The 19414-nt window shown below is 46.0% G+C and overlaps 1 protein-coding gene across 5 annotated transcripts in view; it reads left to right on the forward strand.

The window, feature by feature from the left end:
- Positions 1–19414, forward strand: part of ARHGAP23 (Rho GTPase activating protein 23) — a 123452-nt gene that overhangs the window by 33313 nt on the left and 70725 nt on the right. For 2 of the 5 annotated variants that reach the window (XM_072646223.1, XM_072646224.1), the window contains exon 1: positions 17218–17807. The exons of the other annotated variants lie outside the window; for them this stretch is intronic. In XM_072646223.1, the coding sequence (XP_072502324.1) occupies positions 17622–17807 (186 nt within the window). In that variant the 5' untranslated portion in view covers positions 17218–17621. Of the gene's footprint in view, positions 1–17217; positions 17808–19414 lie in introns of those variants that run through there. 5 annotated transcript variants of the gene reach the window in all.

Below are 19414 nucleotides of genomic sequence, written 5' to 3' on the forward strand. Positions count from 1 at the left end.
TTTTCTTGCCATCTCTCCCCACCCTCACCTCAGGACAGCATGCATCCCATCTACTCCTTCCTCCGGTCTCCTCCTTTCTATTACCCACCCTTCTTCCATCTCCCTTCCCCTCTATTTTCCTGTAGGGCAAAATAGATTTCTATACTCTGGGAGTTATTTACTAAAGGATAACAACTGAGCAACTCTGTCTAATCAAGGCCTCTTCCCAGACCCTATCTGCCCCACTTCACGGAAGTGAAGAAAGAGGAAAAGCTAGGTACCTGGATAATCCATTGGGTATCTTGCCCCTGGATGATTAAAAATGGAGTTTCTTCACGGAACCCCAATCTAGATCCTGCCATCTGACCTTTCCTATGTTTTCCTTAGGGATGGAAACAGCTCAGGAAATGGGGGTGGGTTAGGGAGGTTTGGCGGGTAACAGACAGATAGGAAGCAGACCCTTTCCCCTTTCTCACATGGGGGTCTAAGTTAGAAGAATTTAGTCTCTTGAGGCCAGGATATCCCTGAACTTCTCTGAGAGGAAATATTCAATTAATTTCAATAAGCATTTATTAAGTGTTTGTGTAGGGCACTGTGCTAAGGGCTCAAAGAATAAAAAAAAAAAATCCCAAACAAGAAACAATTCCTGTCTCCAAGACACTTACAAAGGGGAAAGGGGAGGGAACAAGATTGTGTGGGAGTGGGGACAGGGAAACATATAAAAACATATCAAAAATCAGCAGCTCTTTCAGGTTACCAATAATTTTATGCATGTTATCTCATTTGTTCTCATTCCAATGATTCCCGGATCTCTATATATCCAGTTTTGGTCTCATCTGAGCTCTAGTCCTGTTGACCCCTGACTGCCTGTTGAAAATTTTGAGCTGAATGTACCATAGGCATCTCAATAAGCTCAACATGTCTAAAACAGAAATTATGTTTTTCCCCAAACCTACCCCTCTTCTGCTGGCAAGGGCACTATCTTTCTTCTGTTCACCCAAGTTCACAATCTCATCATCTTTCCTTTTGACTCCTTATTCTCCCTTCCCCCATCTCTCCAATTAGTTACCAAATCTAGTCTTTTGTACCTCCACAATTTTTCTGAAACTAGCCATCTTCTCTCTCACCTATAGAGTTGCCACTCTAGTTCGACTCCTTTTGTGTTCAGTTATTTTTCAGTTGTGTCTATCTCTTTGTGACCCCCACTTTTTTTTTTTTTTGGTTTTCTTGCCAAAGATCCTAAAGTGGTTTGCCGTTTCCTTCTCCAGCTCATTTGCTAGATAAGGAAACTGAGGAAAACAAGGTTAAATGACTTGTCATACAGTAAATGTCTAAAGTGGGATTTGAACTCAGGTCTTCTTGACTCCAGGCTTGGTGCTGTATCCACTGAGTCACTTAGCTGCTCTTAATACCTCTCATTTAGGTTATTGTAATAGCCTCCTAACTCAGCGACCTGTCTCAAATGTCTTCTCTGCTTCAAACCATCCTCCACATAGCTGCCAGTGATTTTCCTGAACTATAGGTGTCACTCCCTTGCTCTATAAACTCTCTAGTGCTTCCCTGTTACATCTAGAATCAGATATAAACTGCTTCTCTTCTTTCATTTAAAGTCCTTTAGAACTTGGTACCAATCTATCTTTTCAGACTTGTTATTAAACATATTGCTCACTTTCATGTACTCTAAGGTCCAGTCAATTTCACCTTCTTAGGTGAAACTTTTCCAGATCTCCCTAGCTGTTAGTGCCCTCTCTCTTAAAATCATCTCATTTTTATTTTGTTTATACCCATATAGAGGTTAAATGACTCAACCAGGATCACACACTAGTATAGGATGCAGGGGGATTCTAACTCAGGTCTTCCTGGCTCCACGTCCAGCACTCCCCTAGAAATTTAGGAAAGCATGGAGTCTTAGAGCTGAGGGTCTAATACCCTTCCATGAGAGTCTTTGTGGGTTGGTAGAAGTCGTGACGACTTGGTTGACAGTGGCCAGGGAAAAAGAGGGCAGAGGCATGGATGAGCATTCTGAGGATGAGGGAGACATCTCAGACTCATTTCAAAATTTTATGCCTTTGTTAACTCCTACTTTTCACAATGCATTGTGCTGGGGACTAGGGGGAAAACTTTCCTTGCCCTCAAGGACCTTACATTCTATTGGAGGTGTTGGTGATAGTGTGATACAACATATACACTGATAAGCAAATTACCAGTTAATTTTGGTGTGGGGGGAGGGGAGGAGTGAGGAGAGATAGGGATGGATAGGAAGAAGGTGATTCCTGTACTGAGCAGAGGAGAGGACTTGATCTTAACCCCTTCCATTTTCAGAACTCCTATCCCATAACCAGGCAGATTGTGGGAAGGTTCTTAATCTGAAAGTGTGTACTTCCAGGAATTCCTTGATGATCAAATGAAATTCTGTCTGTAAAATGTTTAACAGTGCATCTTCCACATCCAGAGAAAGAACCGTGGAACTGGATTGCGGAATGAAGTAGACCATTTTCTTTTGTATTCTGTTTTGTTGTGATTTATGGTTTCTCTCACTCATTTTAATTCTTCTATACAACATGACTAAAATGAAAATGTATTCAGTAAGAATGTATGTGTAGAACCTATATAAGATTGTATACTGTATCAGGGAGGGCATGGGAAGGGAGGGAAAAAAAATCTAAGATATATGGAAATGATTGTAGAACATTGAAAACAAATAAAATAATTTAATAAAAAAATTTTTTAAAGACCTAAAAAAATGCTTAATAGTGCCCTGCACATAGTAGGCACTTAAAAAACTGCCTATTCCTCTTCCCTTTCCTCACTCCATCCCTCTCAGACAGCCCCTCTTTCAATGTCCCCCTACCCCAATCTCCCCAATGATAGGGAATGAAGACAACTGGGGCTGGGGATGGTATTCAGTTCAGGATCTCATCTGCACGCTGGCATTCTTGTGCTTAGGAGATGTTCTATTGGAGATCTGCCTTTTCCAGAAGAGATCCTCAAATGAGGCTGATATTGGCATTATGGTTTCAAATGGGAGGAGATAGTTGCTTATGCTTGAGAAAGTCTATTGAGTGATAACAGGGAGAAGAAAGACGGGCTGACTTGGGCACAGGCTGGGCAGGGACTGGAGTGAGGGGGTGGGTAGTTTCAGGGGCAGGGCTGAGAACCACTCCTTACCAAGCAGCCCCAGGTGCCCTGAGGAAACTTATGGAAGCTGCTTAGACCTGCCCAAAGAGGGAGGTGTGGCCTAGGCTTGGCTCTGACTTCTCCTCTTGCTCCTCATTGTCCATGCACCTGTTGCCTGGGTTCATCTCTCTCCTGGTCATGAAACCAAATGACCCTGGTGGCGGAGCACAGTGATCCCGGTCTTGAAATTCTCCGCTTTGTCTCTTCCAGACCAACCTGAAAGAAAGAGCTATGGGGTCTTGACCCACAGTGTAGGAAGTGCTGAAGGGTTCTTGAGTGGAAAAGGGTTAAGAAACTCTGGTCTAGAAGAGAGGCAGGGTGGTGGGGGTGGGGAAGATTGGGTAAGATTGGGTAAGTATTGAAAAGAGTACTGAGCCTGGAGTTTAGAGACCTTGGTGCTGCTACTTCCTAGCTGGGTGGCCCTGGGCAAATTACTTCATCTTTCTGCATTCCAGTATCTTCATCAGTAAATGATAAGGTGGGACTAAAGAAGGTCTCCAAGGTCCCTTTCATTCTGGGATCATTGACTCCAGAAGATCCTGTCCTGTAGTTTGGAAGAGAGCCCTGAGAAGTCATTTCCATCATTCCCCTGCCTAGGCAGGGCTGCCCCTATCCCTTACCCAGGCCGGACAGACTCATGTTCTCCTCCCTTTAAATAATCCAGTTGTTGTGGGATGGGAACTTAGCTTTCTTCTATTACTCTTTTCCCTGAGGATCTAACTTACCATTCTGGATTGTAGTCTAGAGTTGAGAAGGACCTCAAAAGAGTCAACCACTAGAACCTCATGAGTCCACCCTCATTTTACATATGAGGAAACTGAAGCTGGAGAGAGTAATGACTTGCCCAAGATTACATTGCTAGTAAGGGATTTGAACGCTTGAGCTGTGACTTGGGGGGCAGCTAGGTGGTGCCATGGTGTTCAGAGTCAGGAAGACTCATCTTCCTGAGTTCAAATCTGGTCTCAGACACTTCCTAGCTGTGTGACCCTAGGCAAGTCACTTAATCTTGTTTGCCTCAGTTTCCTCATCTGTAAAGTGAGCTGGAGAAGGAAATGGCAAACTGCTTCAGTGTCTTTACCAAGAAAACCCCAAATGGGGTCACAAAGAGTCAGCCATCACTGCAAATGACCAAACAGGTGTGACTCTAAGTTCATTGTTGTTTTCTGCTGCCTTTCTGCCTCCCACTTCAACTGTTAGTCATCAAGGATTTATTAAGAGTCTACTCTGTGCCAGGCACTGTGCTAACCAGGGGGGACCCAAAGAAAGGCAAAAAAAAAATACTGTCTCTGTGGTCAAGAAATTCACATTCTAATGGAGGAAACAACAAAGCAAATAATTACATTTATACAAAATATGATTAAAGTGGATGGACGGACATCTCGAAAGGAAGACTCTAGCAGAGGTGAAATGGGGAATAAAGCCTTCCACTGAAGGTGAGACTTGAGAGCTGAGTCTTGAAGTCAAGAAAGTAGGCAGAAGGGAAAGGGACAGAATTCTAGGCTTAGGGAACAGCCAGTGAAAAGTCACAGACTATTAAAGACAATAGGTGGAATGTCTTGTTATATTGCTGTATTTTAAGGTGGAAGAAAATTGGAAGAGTAGGAAAGAGTCAGGTCATGAATATTTAGTATTTTATTTTTTCCAATTACATGTAAAGACAAGTTTTAACATTAATTTTTAATAAAATTTTGAGTTCTACATTTTGTCCCTCCCTCCTTCCCCTCCCCTTTCTTGAAGACTGAGTAATTTGATATGTCATGTATGTGCAATCATGTAAGACCTATTTGTGAAGGGTTTTTAATGCCCAAAGAACATCTGACATTTGATCATGGGGGTAACAGGGAGCCACTGGAGTTTATTAAGTAAGGGGGTGATGTGGTCAGATCTGTGCTTTAGGAAAATCACTTGGGCGGCTAAGTGGAGGATAAATCAGAGTGGGAAGAGACTTGAGTCAGGGAGGCCAACCGGAAGGCCGTTGCAATATTCCCAGCATGAGGTGATGAGCTCATGCACCAGGGTGGCAACTAGATGAGCAGAGAGAAGGGGACATATAGGAGAGATAGAAGGTGAAGGTAGAAATGACAAGACTTGGCCACAGGCTGGATGTGTGGGGTGGGTACTGTAAATTCCTGGGCTTTTCTGAGCAATTGAGTTCAGGGTGAGTGAGAAAGGTGGGTATCAGGAAGGTGGAGATAGGAATAAGAGAAGCCTGAATCTGGCTTGTATGAGGGAGGGGGAAAATGCCAGGATTGTGCCAGCAGGGGGCTCTGCTTTCCACAGGGACCTGACTGTGTGTGTTAGTGTGTGCAGATGTTACTAGTACTGGTAACTTAGACCTCTGTGGTGTTTTTAAGAATTACAAAGTACTTCTCTAAAAGCTCTAAGTAGATAGCACAACTATTATCTCCACTTTACAGATGAGAAAATTAAGTCTAAGAGAAATGAAATGACTTGCTCGTGATTATACAACCAGTATATGTTGGAGCTGGGAATGAACCCAGGTCTCCTGACTATTAAGTCCTGGCCTCTTTTTGTCTCCAATAACACTACATGTCTGGATGAATATGGGTGTGTTGTATCAGTAAGCACATGTATACATATGCATTGCCCGTATGACTGAATGTGCATGAACATCTGGCTGGATAGACTGAGAGATTTACTTTATTAAGCGATTACTGTTTGCCAAGTTCTGTGCTAAGAGCCAGGGATAAGTACAAGCAATGCTTGCCTTCAAGCAGCTTATTCTTCAAATGGAGGAAGACAATACACAAAATGAGGATGAGAAGTGCAGAGGAGAGGAGTCCTGGTTCTTGGTAAGTTTAAGGGAAATTCGCCAATCAGACCAGGAGTTGTCTAGGGTGGAGCCAGTGAAGGATGAGAGTGATGATTGGATTTTAGGCATCATGGTGAGGAGTTCAGTTGTTTAGAATTTTGTGTTGTTCAGTGGCCATAGGCTGTATCCATCACAGCATGTTCTCTCCCTCCCCTGATCCCTCTCCACCCCACTCACTCCAATCTACCTCCCAGATGTGGACCTTGGACCCCAGAGTCACAAACCAAAAGTTCATATCATCTCATTATGCATTCATTTAATACTTATTTTTAAAATAGATTTTTACTTTTGTCTTTTCTTTTTATATTACCAAGATTTCCCCCTCTATCTCTTACCCTCTCCCTATCCCAGGGAACCATCCCTAATAACAAAGAATGTTTTTTAAAAAAAGAGGAAAAAGAGAAAGAGAAAAAATCCTCAAAACTGATACATAAAACATTTTAAAACCTGACATTATATTAGATGCTCCATATCCAAGGGTTTCCCTCTCCCTGCCCCAAACTCCTAAGTCATGGAGGAAGGAGTCTTCTTATATTTCTTCTTTGGGGCTAAGCTTGTTTTTACCTATCTTGTGGCAGTAGGTTCTTTTTGCATTGCTGTGCTCATTGTCTGTGTTGTCTTCTTGGTTCTGCTTATTTCACTTTGTATCAGTTCATGTATACCTTTCTTATAGTACTTACTGTAACAGTGTCACTCTTGCAAGAAAGTGTTCTAGGTATGTGTCACATCTCTCTTGTCATGACTTGGAACTTCCTAAAACAGGGACATTGTAAATATCCCCTTTCTTTGTTCCTCTGTCTCCCTATTCCCAGACCCTCAGCTTCCTCCCCTTCATAGCTTCACTACTACTCCTTTGGGCTTCTCTTTGTCTCTGTCTTTTCTTAAAAACACATAGGACAACTTCTGTATCTGGGCAAACCCAGCTCAGCCACAGATGGAAGTTTACTGGAGAGTAGTGGTGGAGGGAAGGAGTGTGTGGAAGTATTTTTAGGTAGTAAATGACGATGCCCTGACCTCTTCCAATTCACCAACAAGCATTTATCAGGTGCCTACTGTGTACCAGGTATAGTGCTGGGCACTGGGTGATACATAGAGAAAATAGAACAATTTCTGCCCTCAAGAATCTTAATTGTATTGTTGTTCAGTCATACCCGATTCTTTGTGGCCCCTTTTGGGGTTTTCTTGGCAAAGATACTGGAGTGGTTTGCCCTTTCCTTCTCTAGCTTATTTTAACAGATGAGGAAACTGAGGTAAACAGTTAAGAGATTTCCCTAGGGTCACACAGAGAGTAAGTGTCTGGGGCCAGATTTGAAATTTGGAAGATGAGTCTTCCTGACTCCAGGCCTGGCACTCTATGCACTGTGCCAACTAGCTGGCTAACTTAATTCTATCAGGGAATCTTGAAAATAGATACATATATGTCTATAAAGACAAATACAAAGTAATAAGGGAGACACTAGTATCTGGGTATTCGAAAAGGCTTTCTGTAAAAGATAGCACTTAAGTTGAGTTTTAAAGGAAAATAGAGAATCTAAGAAGGCAGAAGTAAGGAGGGGATGCATTCTGGGCAAAGGAAACAGCCACTGCAAAGACATGGAGATGGGAAATAGAGTGGTCTCTGAGGAGCTGTAAGAAGGACAGTTTGATGGGACTGGAGTGTAGAAAATAGGGGTAATATATAATAAAGCTAGAAAGGTAGATTGGAGCCCAGTTATGAAGAACTCTAAGTGTGGAAGAGAGGAATTTATATTTAATCCTGCAGATAATAGGGAACTATTTGAAGTTTATTGAGCAGGGGAATGACATAGGTTTTTACTTTAGGAAAATTGATTTAGTAGCTATGAGGTAGATGGATTGAAATGGGGAGAAAGAGGGGCAGGAAGACCCAATTAGGAGGAGGCTGTTTGGAAAGTCCAGGAGAAAGATAACCTTGGCCCACAGCAGTGTGGTGGCTGAGTAAGTGAAGAGATGTGATAAATGATGTGGAGAAAGAAATGATAAGATTTGGCAATGGATTGAATATGGGGTGAGGGAAAAGAGATGCAAAGGCAGGAGATGTAGATCCCATCTTTGGGGAATTCCTGTTCAAACAAAGAAGCTAGGTCGTACTCAGGAGACAGAAGGAGGAAAAATGAACAAGAGCAGTATTTATGTAATAGAAAGGAATGGACTGGTGGTGAGAAGATGGGTTTGTGTCCAGTGTGTGTCTGCTACTTGTTGCCTTTAGAGTCATTCATTTCCCTCATTGGGTCTCAATTTCCCCCTCTGTACAGAAGGGACAGAAATGGCTGCATCCATCGAATCTAAGGCCCTACACAGCTCTGACAGCACATGTTATATGGAGTGAGGCTAAGCTTGTGGATATTGGTGCTGGGAATGGGGAGGAGGAGGAAGAGAAGAAGGAAAAGGGGGAGGAGAAAGAAAAGGAGTGGGGAGAGGAGAGGAAGAGGAGAAGGGGAGGGGAGAAAAGGAGGAGAAAGAGATGAAAGGGAAGGTGAAAGGTGGAGTTAATCTGGGAAGGCTTCTTGGTAAAGGGGGAGGGGATTCAAAGCAAGTCTTCCCCTCCCCCTTCCTCAGATGACCAAGAAAATGCCTTTATGTTTATTTTGTGGTAGGACTCGGGACTCACCCTTTCTGAAACTGCTTATTTCCCACAAGCTGTGGGCTCCATGGCCATCTAGGCCTGTGGGGAAAGGCTGATCATTTCCCTCCTCCTGCATTCTGTCTCCTCTCCCCTCCCTTGACTGCTCCTTCTCTCTCCAAGGCCCCTCCCCTTTACCTTCACACTGGGGAAGCTGGCTCCACTGCTGTGTAGGGTAGGAATAGGGGATGGGGCCAACCTGGCACCTTTGCCATCCTCCTCTCTCTATCCTGGGAGCCTTAGATGGATGAAGCCTTAGTCTCCTATGGATCCTACAGGAGAAGCCTGGGGTTACTTGTCCAGAGCCTCCTTCTACTATAACACTAGTGAATTAACTCAGTGGTTACTGAGGCTTCCTCCCCCACACTCTCCCAGGTCTGGGGGTAGGGAACCAACTCAGTGGCACTGTAAGTGTGTCATCATGTCTGAGGATAAGATCGTCTGTGTGTATCTAAGTGCATCTTTGTGTATACATCTATCAGTCCATTTATGTGCCTTTTGCTCATTACCTGTGTGTCTGAATGTATTTACTGTGTTTCAATAGCTTCGCAAAATACAATAGAATAACTGTTACATTATTTGTTGTTTTGGATTGTCTGTACCATTTTTTACTCTCCGATTCCTTCCCATATCTTTTCTGGGATAATTAAATCTGCCTGTAGTTTTTAAGTTCCTTTCATACACACACACACACACACACACACACACACACACACACACACACACACACACACACTCCTCATACCCCACCTTCCTAGTCCCATTGGGCAGGAACTCTGGGGAAGAACTCTCCTTTTCCATATACACACATCTGTCTCCTACTATCCCTTAGGGATAGAAAATGAGAGTATATTTTTTGATGCAGTCAGGGTTAAGTGATTTGCCCAGGGTCACATAGCTAGTAAGTATCAAGTGTCTGAGGGCAGATTTGAACTGAGGTCCTCCTGACTCCAGCGCCAGTGCTCTATTCACTGAGTCACCTAGCTGTCCCAAGAATTTATTATATTACTTTTCATTTTCACTGACTAGCTGTCCTGCCTGGAATGCTCTCTCCCCTCATCTCCACATCCTAGCTTCCTTTAAATCTCAGCTAAAGCCCTGCTTTCTACAAGAAACATTTCCCAGTTCTCCTTAATCTTAGTCCTTTCCCTCTGAGATTATCGCCAGTTTATCCTGTCTATATCTTGCTGGTACAAAGTTGTTTGCGTATTGTCTCCTCAATTAGAGTTCAAGCTCCTTGAGGACAAGATCCCCTTCTGTTTGCTGTATCTCTCATTAGTGCTTAGCTGAACACAGTGCCTGGAACATAGGAAGCCTTTATAAGTGCTAGCTGATTTATTGATTGATGGTGATTGTTGCAGTAGCACATGCTCAGTAAGTGTCTGTTGAAGAAACAAATGAGTGAGTGAGTGAGCGAATGAATAAATGAATGAATGGAGGCAGAAGGAAACTATATGATAGTTGAAGATTCATAAACATGTGCAGTCAGCCAGGGTGGTGGTGGGCAGTTAAGTCCCTGATCATGTATGAGCAGATTAGAAGTTAAGATGAAAATTGAACCCTGGTGTTACCCCAGGAACCTTGAAGGACAATCACTTGGGATGCTAAGTATGTGGGAAGAGTAACCCGACTAGTGCAAACCTGAGGGAGACCGAAGCCCCAGAGGAGAACTCAGGGACCTGAAGAGGTCGCCATGGTCATCTCCTTGCCTCTGGGCTCCTTGGCTCTCTGTGACTTAGGAAGGAGATGGGGGTGGGGGTGGGGAGAGGGGTGCAGGGAGTAGACAGTCTTGCTTGGCTGGCTCAGTGACTTGGCTTGTTGGGGCATGTCAGGCAGTGCTGGGAACCAGGCACCCATTGTGGGGCAAAAGGGCGGGGAAGGGACTGAGGGGGTGGTTGTCCTTGAAGGAGGGGACTGGGGCAAGGGTTCATAGGCATGGGGATGGAACATGTATGGAATTTGTTTGGTATCACATTTTGTGCATGCCTGCTGAGTGCGCAATTGGTTTGGTTCTTAAAGTTGGGTGTGATTTGGAGTGTGTGTGTGTGTGTGTGTGCCTGCTGCACACGTGTGCGTTGCTCCAGTATACTGAATCCTTGTGTTGCTCTATAGTTGTCAGAGTGTTCAATGTTGTAACTCTCCGTCTCTGTTTCTATCTCTGTCTCTGTCTCTGTATCTCTCTCTCTGCATATGTAGTTTTTCGGAATTATTTGGTCTTTGAACCAAGCACTTGGGATGCTTAATGGAGATATACAGCCCACCCCCAACCCACAATGAGCTTGCATTTCTGGGAAGGGAAGGGGATCAGATTGAAGGAAGGAAGGAAAAAGGGTGATTCCTGATCTTTGAGGGCCCTTCACTCTTACTTCCTGTTCCCTCTCATCCCTCAACCACTATCAACATTCCCAACCCCCTTTTTTTCTCACTCTATCTCTTGATTCTTGGGCAAGAATTCTTCCAGGGTCATCTCCTCCATTCTCCAGTCCCTGGGCAAGACTTCCTCCCTCCCCCCTTTTCCCGTCTCTGTTCTCCCCCTCCCCCCCAGCTCAACCCAAAGGAATGTCTGTTAAAGTGGTTCTTCTATTGGCTCTGGAGTCCTTGCCCCAACCAAACCATGTGCTCCACACAAGAAACAGGACCCCTCAACCCTGCTCCCAGGTCTCCCTGATTTTAGAGAGGTTAAGAATTTTGTGACATCTGAGAGTGGAGCCCAGGTTCACCTATATCCCAAGGTTCTAAAAGATAAGGGTCACCATGGGACAGGGGAAAGAAATCCTAGATTGAAAGTCAGGAGGCTCAAGTGAGAGGCAGTGAGGGGCAATAGACAGAGTTAGATTTAGAGTCAAGAATACCTGAGTTCAAATCCTACATCTGGTGTTTTCTAGCTGTGTGACCCTAGACAAGTCATTAGCTGTATGGACCTCAATGTCCTCAGTGGAGATAATCAAACCTCTAGTACCCACTCTATTAGATTGTTTTGGGGTTTAAACGATATGCTATTTGTAATGTGCTTTGTAAGCTATAAAATGCTTTATAAAGTCAGCTGTGATTATTAGGGATAGGGGCTGAACTTTTTATTTCACTGGTATAAGGAACTTTCTGGGAAGGAAACTCTACTATTGCAAATCAGAAGCTTCTCTGGAAGTCAGAGAGCTGCCTAGGGCAATGAAAACGTAAGTGATTTATGCAGGGTCACATCACTGAATGAGTCCAAGGGAGAACTTGAACCAAGATCTGCCTGCCCCATCCAAGATCATCCCTTTACCCATAGTGCCATGATGCTTCTCTGTCATTAATATTATTATGCTGACTAGACTTGTTATTTTACTAGGGAAAAGGAGTCCTCAGTGAAGAACTCCCTCTACCAGGGAAGACCAGCACCTTCCTTGAATTTTGTAGTCTTGAGAGCATCTAAATGTTGTAGTGGATAGTCAGGAGGGCCTGAGTTAAAATTTGACCTCAGGCACTTACTAACTGGGTGACCTTGGGCAAGTCATTTCATCCCTATTACCTCCCCTCCCCCCTCCAAAGAATTGGAGAATTGTTGTTGTTCCACCTTTGTTTTCAAAGAGTACCAATGCCACATATGACACAGGTAAGAGTTCAGTGAAGGTGGATGAGCAGCCCTGATAAGGGCTGGGCAAGCCCTTACACCAAAGGTGGTAGTCCTCTTTGAGCACCCCATACTCTTGGGGAATAAATGAGATAAGGAGATGGTTATTGAATATCCAGAAAAGAAAGAGGTGATTACAGAGAGCCAGAATAGCTTCAAGAACAGGTCATGCCAGACTAAACTGATTTTCATGTCTAATAAAGCTGGTAGATCACAGAGATGCCTAGTTTTTAGAAAAGCACTTGATAAAAGTCGCTCATATTATCCTTGCAGGAAATAAGAAATGGAGAAATGTGGGCTAGACAGGACCAGTTGTACTATGGGTCACATCCCCAAATAGTCACTAATAGTTTTAATGTCAGTTTGTAGATCTTCAGTTGATTTCCCCAGGGATCTTTGTTTTGCCCCATGCTATTCAACATTTTTATGAGTGACGTGGGAAAAGGAACAGACAGTGTGCTTCTAACTTTCAGTTGACACCAAGCTAGAATGGCTAGCTCATTGGGGAAAAGTAAGGAATTTGAAAAGATCTTGATCAAGTAGAACATTGGGTCAAATGGGATAAGATTAAATTTGGTAGGGGTAAATGTAGTCTTACTCTTGAGTTTAAGAAATCAGCTTCATAAATACAAGAAGAGACAGGCGTGTCTAGATAGGAGCTGGTCTGAAAAAGATCTAGGGGTTTTAGTGGACTATACACTTGGTATGAACCAACCATGTGATATGGCAGCTGAAAATATGAATGCAATTAATTATGCAATTAATTTTCAGACTACATTAAGGAAAGTTGTATCCCCAGCTATGGGGATAATAGCACTGTTGTACTCTGCCTTGATCTGGACCACGTTTTGAGAAGGGTATTGATAAGCTACAGAACATGCCAAAGAGGAGAACTAGACCTTGAAATCATATCATAAACAAGATACAGTATAAAAAACAAACAAAAACAAAAACGGGGGCAGCTAGGTGGCACAGTGGATAGAGCATCAGCCCTGAAGTCAGGAGGACCTGAGTTCAAATCAGAATTCAGACTTACTAGCTGTGTGACCGTTGGCAAGTCACTTAACTCCAACTGTGTACAAAAACAAACCAAAAAAAGGGCACAGTTTCCAGGATTTAGGCAGGTGATAGTCACACTCTAACAATCAGATCACATTTGGAGTGTCACATTCAGTTCTGGATGCAACAATTTAGAAAGATTTGCTAATAAGCTAAAGGAATGTTATCAAAATGATGAGAAGACTGGAGATTATGTCCTATGAGGATAACTGAAGGAACTGGGCATATTTCACCTGGAAATGAGAAAACTTGGCTGGAGGTTGGGGTGGGGTGAAGAGAGGACATGACAGCTGCCTGTCATGTGGAAGAGAAAAAAAAATATGTTCTGCTCAGCCAAAGAGAACAGAAGTAGGAGCAATGGATGGAAGGTGCAAAGTTACAAATTTAGACTTGATGTAAGGAAAAATCTATATCTCTATCTAAAAATGGAATGGGCTATGTGAGAAGATAGAGGGGGTAACTGGAGGTCTGAAAACACTGAAGTGTTAGATTTTGTAGATGACATTCTATTTTCTAATAGAATAATATTAGACTGCAGAAAAGACTAGTTCACCTCTCCAGTTCCCTTAGTACCAGCTTTAAGGAAAGGTGGGTCAGAATGAGAGATATGAGAGTATTATACAGGTTCTCATCCCTTCCTCCCCAGGAGTGGTTCCCCTTGTTCATCCCCAGGAGACCAGCTTGGATTGCCTGAGGGGTAGAGAAAGTTGGGGAGGTGGTCAGATAGGAGAGGTATCAGAAAGTCTGCTGGGTAATTCTTGGTTTTGGGGGGAGAAGGACTTGGGAGAGGTCATTGGGTGGGGGGAGGTGGGGCGCCTGTGGCAGGAAGCCTCAGAATAGAATCTCAGCAACGCCTGGTATTTTGAAGTGCTTGGCCCCCCTTCCCCCACCTCCCTCCTTTGCCCACCCCACATTCCTTTCCCAGAGGAAATGCTGAGGCTTGAGGGAGAGGGACAAGAGGCATGAGGGACCCCTCCCCTTTCTTCCAGATGGTGAGCCTCAGTGACCCCTCTAAGCAAGTCTTTCTTAGAGGCAGCTAGGAAGAATGGTATGGGGTAGGGGTTGGGGAAGTTGGTTTGTTACAACCCCACCCCTCACCTCTGACAGCCTAGCTGTTTGACTGACTAAACATCACACATGGCTGTTACATTTTCAGGACCTCTCAGCCTGGGATAGAATGAAAACACCAACACCTTCCTCTCCTCTTCCCCCCTTCTCCCAAGCTCTTACCATGTCCCTGGCATATTAAGTGCTTAATAAATGCTTGCTTGCTTGCTTCCTTCCTCCACTTACCTCTTCAGGACAGGGGATAGGAAAACCGAAGTTTAATTGGATTGTAGATTCATAGGATGGTACATTTATTCCCAGTATTCCTGGAGGGCAGGGTAGAGGAAGACTGGATGGATTGACTGAAGGAGAGATAGAGGTGGTAGTGGTGATGGGGTGTGAGTGTGTGTGTGTGTGTGTGTGTGTGTGTGTATCTGTGTGTGTACTAAGAGAAGAGGCAAGTGAAAAAATCCTCTGCCCCTTAACTTCACAAATTTGAAAGAGAAAGTGCTCTTTTTGTAGGTAGTGAAGGGGCCAGTGAGAGTGGAGGTGGGGAAAGGACAAGATGGTCCCTTCTTCTGGAATCAGAGGATCTGGACTGGCTAGAGAGTTGCCTTGGGAGGGAAGGGAGAAAGACCCCCTACCTTGAAATTCTTAGAGGAGCTAGACTCCTCCCCATTGCTGAACTGTTCCTTCTGTGTCCTGAATCCCTCCTGACTCAGCCCCTGTAGCTGCCTCACTCTTCCCGTCCGGCTTCCGCCCCCCGGGGGTGGGGGTGGGGGTGACTCCTGCACAGGGGGCCCAGCTCAGCCTGCAAACAGGAAACAGGAGAACAAAACAACTCCCAGCTCAGGCCAGCCCAGGCCTCCCCCACATTCCTCATCCAACCCTTCCTCCCCTCTTCCCTTTCTCTCCCTTCTTTAATCTCTATGTCCTCCCATTCTTTCCATTCTCTTTACCAGTCTCCCCCCACCTTCGGTCCCTTAGTCTCCCCCATTTTTTGTCCCTTCAATTTCTTTCCTCTCTGTATGTCTTCAGTCTTCCCTGTTTTCTGTTCCTCAGTTCCCTCCTCTTCTGCCTCTTAGTCTCCCTCACTCTTTCCCCTCTGTCTTTACTACACTCTGTCCCTTCAGTTCTCTGTCCTCCTGTTTTCCACACTCTCTTAAGTCCTTTTACAACCATCTGACTTCTAGGCTTTATCTCTCTCCATTCCCTCAGTCTCCCCTCTCTGCCTTGAGTCTCTCTCAACCTCTGGCCTTTGGGCTAAATTTCTCTCTGTCCTTCTGTCTCTCCACACCCTGTTCTTTAGTCTCCCCCATTCTCTCTCCCCACAGTTGCACCCATCTTTGATGCCCCAGTTGCTCCCATTTCTCTCTTTCAGTACCCCCCCATCCCTCAGTCTCCTGTCTTCCTCCTACCCCTCATCCTTCAGTCTCTGCTTTTCTCCTTTGCTGTGTGTTTGAACTCCTCAACTGGAGGAACTGACTTAGTGATAATAACAAGGAGACTGCACTATGATACCACTTGGGAGGCACCCAACTTGGATGATGATTCGGGTCAGAGGCAGCCTTGGTGAGGGGTGATGGATGGGGAGATCATGCTCTGCATTAGACCAGTGGTTGTTCTGGATGAAAACTCTCTATTCTTTCAGGATTCTTCTCTAGTTTGCTTTCTCCAGGAAGGCCTCATTGACTTGAGTAGCTGGTCTGTGGTGTGGAGAAGCCTATCTCTCATCATTCCTCAAAAGCCTGCTCTCTCTCCCCTCCCTTGGAAAGAACTATTTCAGATCCCTGTTTGTAGAAGGGAAAGGGGGTCTGGAAAGAGCGGATAGGAGCAAGAAATGGTCCCAACCGTGGGCCCAGACCCCTGCTCCACCTCACAAACATACTCATACCTGACAGGTCACAGTTACTACCTGACTACTGGGGGAGGAGAGTTGTTTCTGGAGGGATCTATCCCAATGGTAATTGACAAGAAGATGACCCCGAACTGAAACTATTTCACTGATATTAGCATTAAGGATATGAGATACACTAACTTCAGTTTTCCTCTCAACCTACATTTATGGGGAGATATGGGGAGCATTCAGACAGCTGGTACTGTGGGAGGGGTGGGGTGTTGCCTCCCTGTCACCCTGCCAACTCTGGGAGCTGGGTGGGGTCTTTGGTTTGGCTCTTATAGATAGGTAGCATTGGTGTGTGTGTGTGTGTGTGTGTGTGTGTGTGTGTGTGTGTGTGTGTGTATACAATGTTTACAACTCTTCTATGGGAACTATGTATAGTATCACAGGTCATGCTGGGAGTGGGGGAAATGGAGGGGTGGAGGAAGAGGATGGTGCCACTCTGATGAATGGGGAGTAATATTGTGATGTGTCTCTGTGGTATGCTATGTCTCTAGTATGTGCCTTGGGGAGGGCTCTGTGGTGTGGTGTATATAATGTATATCTGTGTAGTTATGTGTAGTGTGTGTGTGCATGTGTGTGAGATTTGCCTGTATGTGGTGAATAAGCAAAGTGACACGTTGGAGAGCTGCAACTGATAGATTCCTGGTCTGTGCATCTGGGTGTGCATCAAGTGTGTGCGCTCAAGTGCCTGTGGGCAGTATATATTTGCATAGTATGTATTTGTGTGCACGCGGAAATGTGTGCGCATAGTGCATAGGCCAGTAGTTTTGCAGTGTGTGTGTGTGTGTGTGTGTGTGTGTGTGTGTGTGTGTGTGTGTGTGTGTGTGTGTGTGTGTGTGTGTGTGTGATGCGCATCGGAGCGGCGTGGAGCTCCCTGGGCGGAGGGAGGGGAGGAGGGGAGGAGGGTGGCCTGTGTGGCCGCAGGCTGGCTGGGGGCCGGCCCTGGGCTGGGGGAGGCGTTTGCTCCATTGCCTGAGTTGCTGGCGTGTCCGGGCTTGGGAGCTTTCAGCTGCGAGAGACTCGGGAGGTGACGGCGCCGCTCCCGGGCCCCCCTGCTCCTCTCCGGCCCCTAGACCCCGGGACCCTCCAGCTGGCTCAGCACGGCTCAGCCTGGCTCAGGAGGGCGGGGGCCAGGGAGGGGGCCCCGTCGGGCTCTCCTCCCACAGGGAGCGGGCCGGGGCGAGGAGCTGGAGCGGAGCAGCCCCGGTTCCGAAGGAGAGGAGGAGAGAGAAGTTGTTCCAGCTCCGGGGAATGCCGAGCCCCTCCCTCCTCCGCTCGTCCGGCTCCGGAAAGCTGGGCCCTCCTCTCTGACTGCTCCCGGGGCCCCTCGTGGCCCGCGCCTGCTCTCGCACCCCTGCGCCCCCGGGCCATGTCGCTGGTGGGTCGTGCGGTGTGGCGAGTGGAGAGGGCCGGGGGTGGGGGCTGGCGCTGGGAGAGGGCAATCGGAGTGGACTGCAGCTCCCCAGAGCCTCGCTGTCTCTGGCTTCCGAGTCTCCGCCACGAAGACCGGCGGCTGTTGGGGCCCCACCGTCGGGGGACAGCGACTAGGGGCAGGGTGAGACGTGCGGCCGACCCTGATGGGACACCGGGGGTCTAGCATTGAGGGGGCTGACGCCCGGAGACTGGGGGGATTGCTCCTGAAAGCAGCACCGATGTTTTGAAGAGCAGAGCTGAAGGCAGGAGCATGGCTGGCACTTCTTGGGTCTGGGAAGATAGCTGTGCCATCTCAATGCCACGTGCAGCTCCCATGCAAACGGGTCTCAAGATACACAGGAAAAGGCCGAAGGGGAGAAGCTTAGGGTTTGTGGGGCCTCTCAGGGTCTTAAGTGTCTAGCTAATTAACTACCAGAAATTCAACTCCCCATTAACCCCTGAGTTTTTCACACCTACTAGTAATTTCATAGTATAACTGGACATTGCTGCCCTCCAACACTAAAGTTGTCTTGAATGAAAGAAAGAGGAACATCTTTGGAGAGACATGCTCAGACAGGGCATCAGGGAAACTGAGCAGGGTGAAGGATGGGTTGGTAGGCACTACCCTGCTTGGTATTCTGTTGATGAAGGTGCAGATAGGTTCTTTAACTGGCACCAGCAAAGTGCTGAGGTGGCAGAATGGTCCATCACTGGGTAGTGACCTCAGGACAAGGGACTGAGAGGGGTTGGGGGGGTAGTGTTTCCAATGTTCGGGATAGACCAGGCTGGTAGGGCATGAGTCACAGTGGGCACATTGCCCAGCATGAACTCTATGCTCTCTGCAATGACCTCTTTATTCTCCCATGTGCCAACTGGGGGGGGGAAGGGGACCAAGATTCCTGAGTTTGGTTCCCTGGCATTGCCACCTACCACGTGCACAGCTGCCTCACTTGTCAAATTTTTGGACAACTGAATAACCCTAGAATTCTTTCCCTATAATTTCCCATATCTAGATCTTAATTTCTTACTTCTGGTGTGGGTGAGTTTGGGTGCTTACAAGGCTGTGACCCTAATGGGGATGGAGTACGTGTGATAGAATGTCTTTATTTACAATGTCTATTGAGGCAAGAATATATGGCCAAAATGACTGCTCCAAAAAAATTGACCAGTAAAGATAAGCCTGAGAGGAAAGGAGAGAGGAGGAAAGAAAATGGAGAGACACAGACAAGAATGGGGGTGGGAATGAAAAAGTTTCAGTGAAAGGTGATGAGGGGTTGAGGTTTGTCCAAATCTCCTGGACTACAATCAGGAGTAAGACATGGTGGATTGTTGGCAGCTGCCAGAACTTTGGGTGTGTGGGCATCGGGGGCAGTGCCTACGGAGGGACCTGTCATGGCCACTTCCCATCCCAGGGACAGCTGTGGACTTAACTATAATCCAGGGGGACGGCGTATGGACAATGAGAGCTGTAGAGAAGCTTGGCAGTGAGGTTGGGGTGGGGGGAGGGGTGGCATCATAAATCCCTGAGGATGCCTAGGAAGTCTGTCAGGATCGGGGTGGAGAACTTATAAGTAAGAGCATCCTCCTTTCTTCAATTTGCTTCATGATAGGAAAGGGTTGTAGTTTCTCCCTTGAGGCCTCCCTCTACCCCCTACCTCTCAGTCAGCAAATATGGGGAATCTTGGAAAATTTAAATCTCCTTAGAATTCCCAGTAAATATTTTCCTCTTCCCCTCTTCCAGAGCCAGGG

This window comes from Notamacropus eugenii, chromosome 2 (assembly GCF_028372415.1).
Source record: "Notamacropus eugenii isolate mMacEug1 chromosome 2, mMacEug1.pri_v2, whole genome shotgun sequence".
NCBI lineage: Eukaryota > Metazoa > Chordata > Mammalia > Diprotodontia > Macropodidae > Notamacropus > Notamacropus eugenii.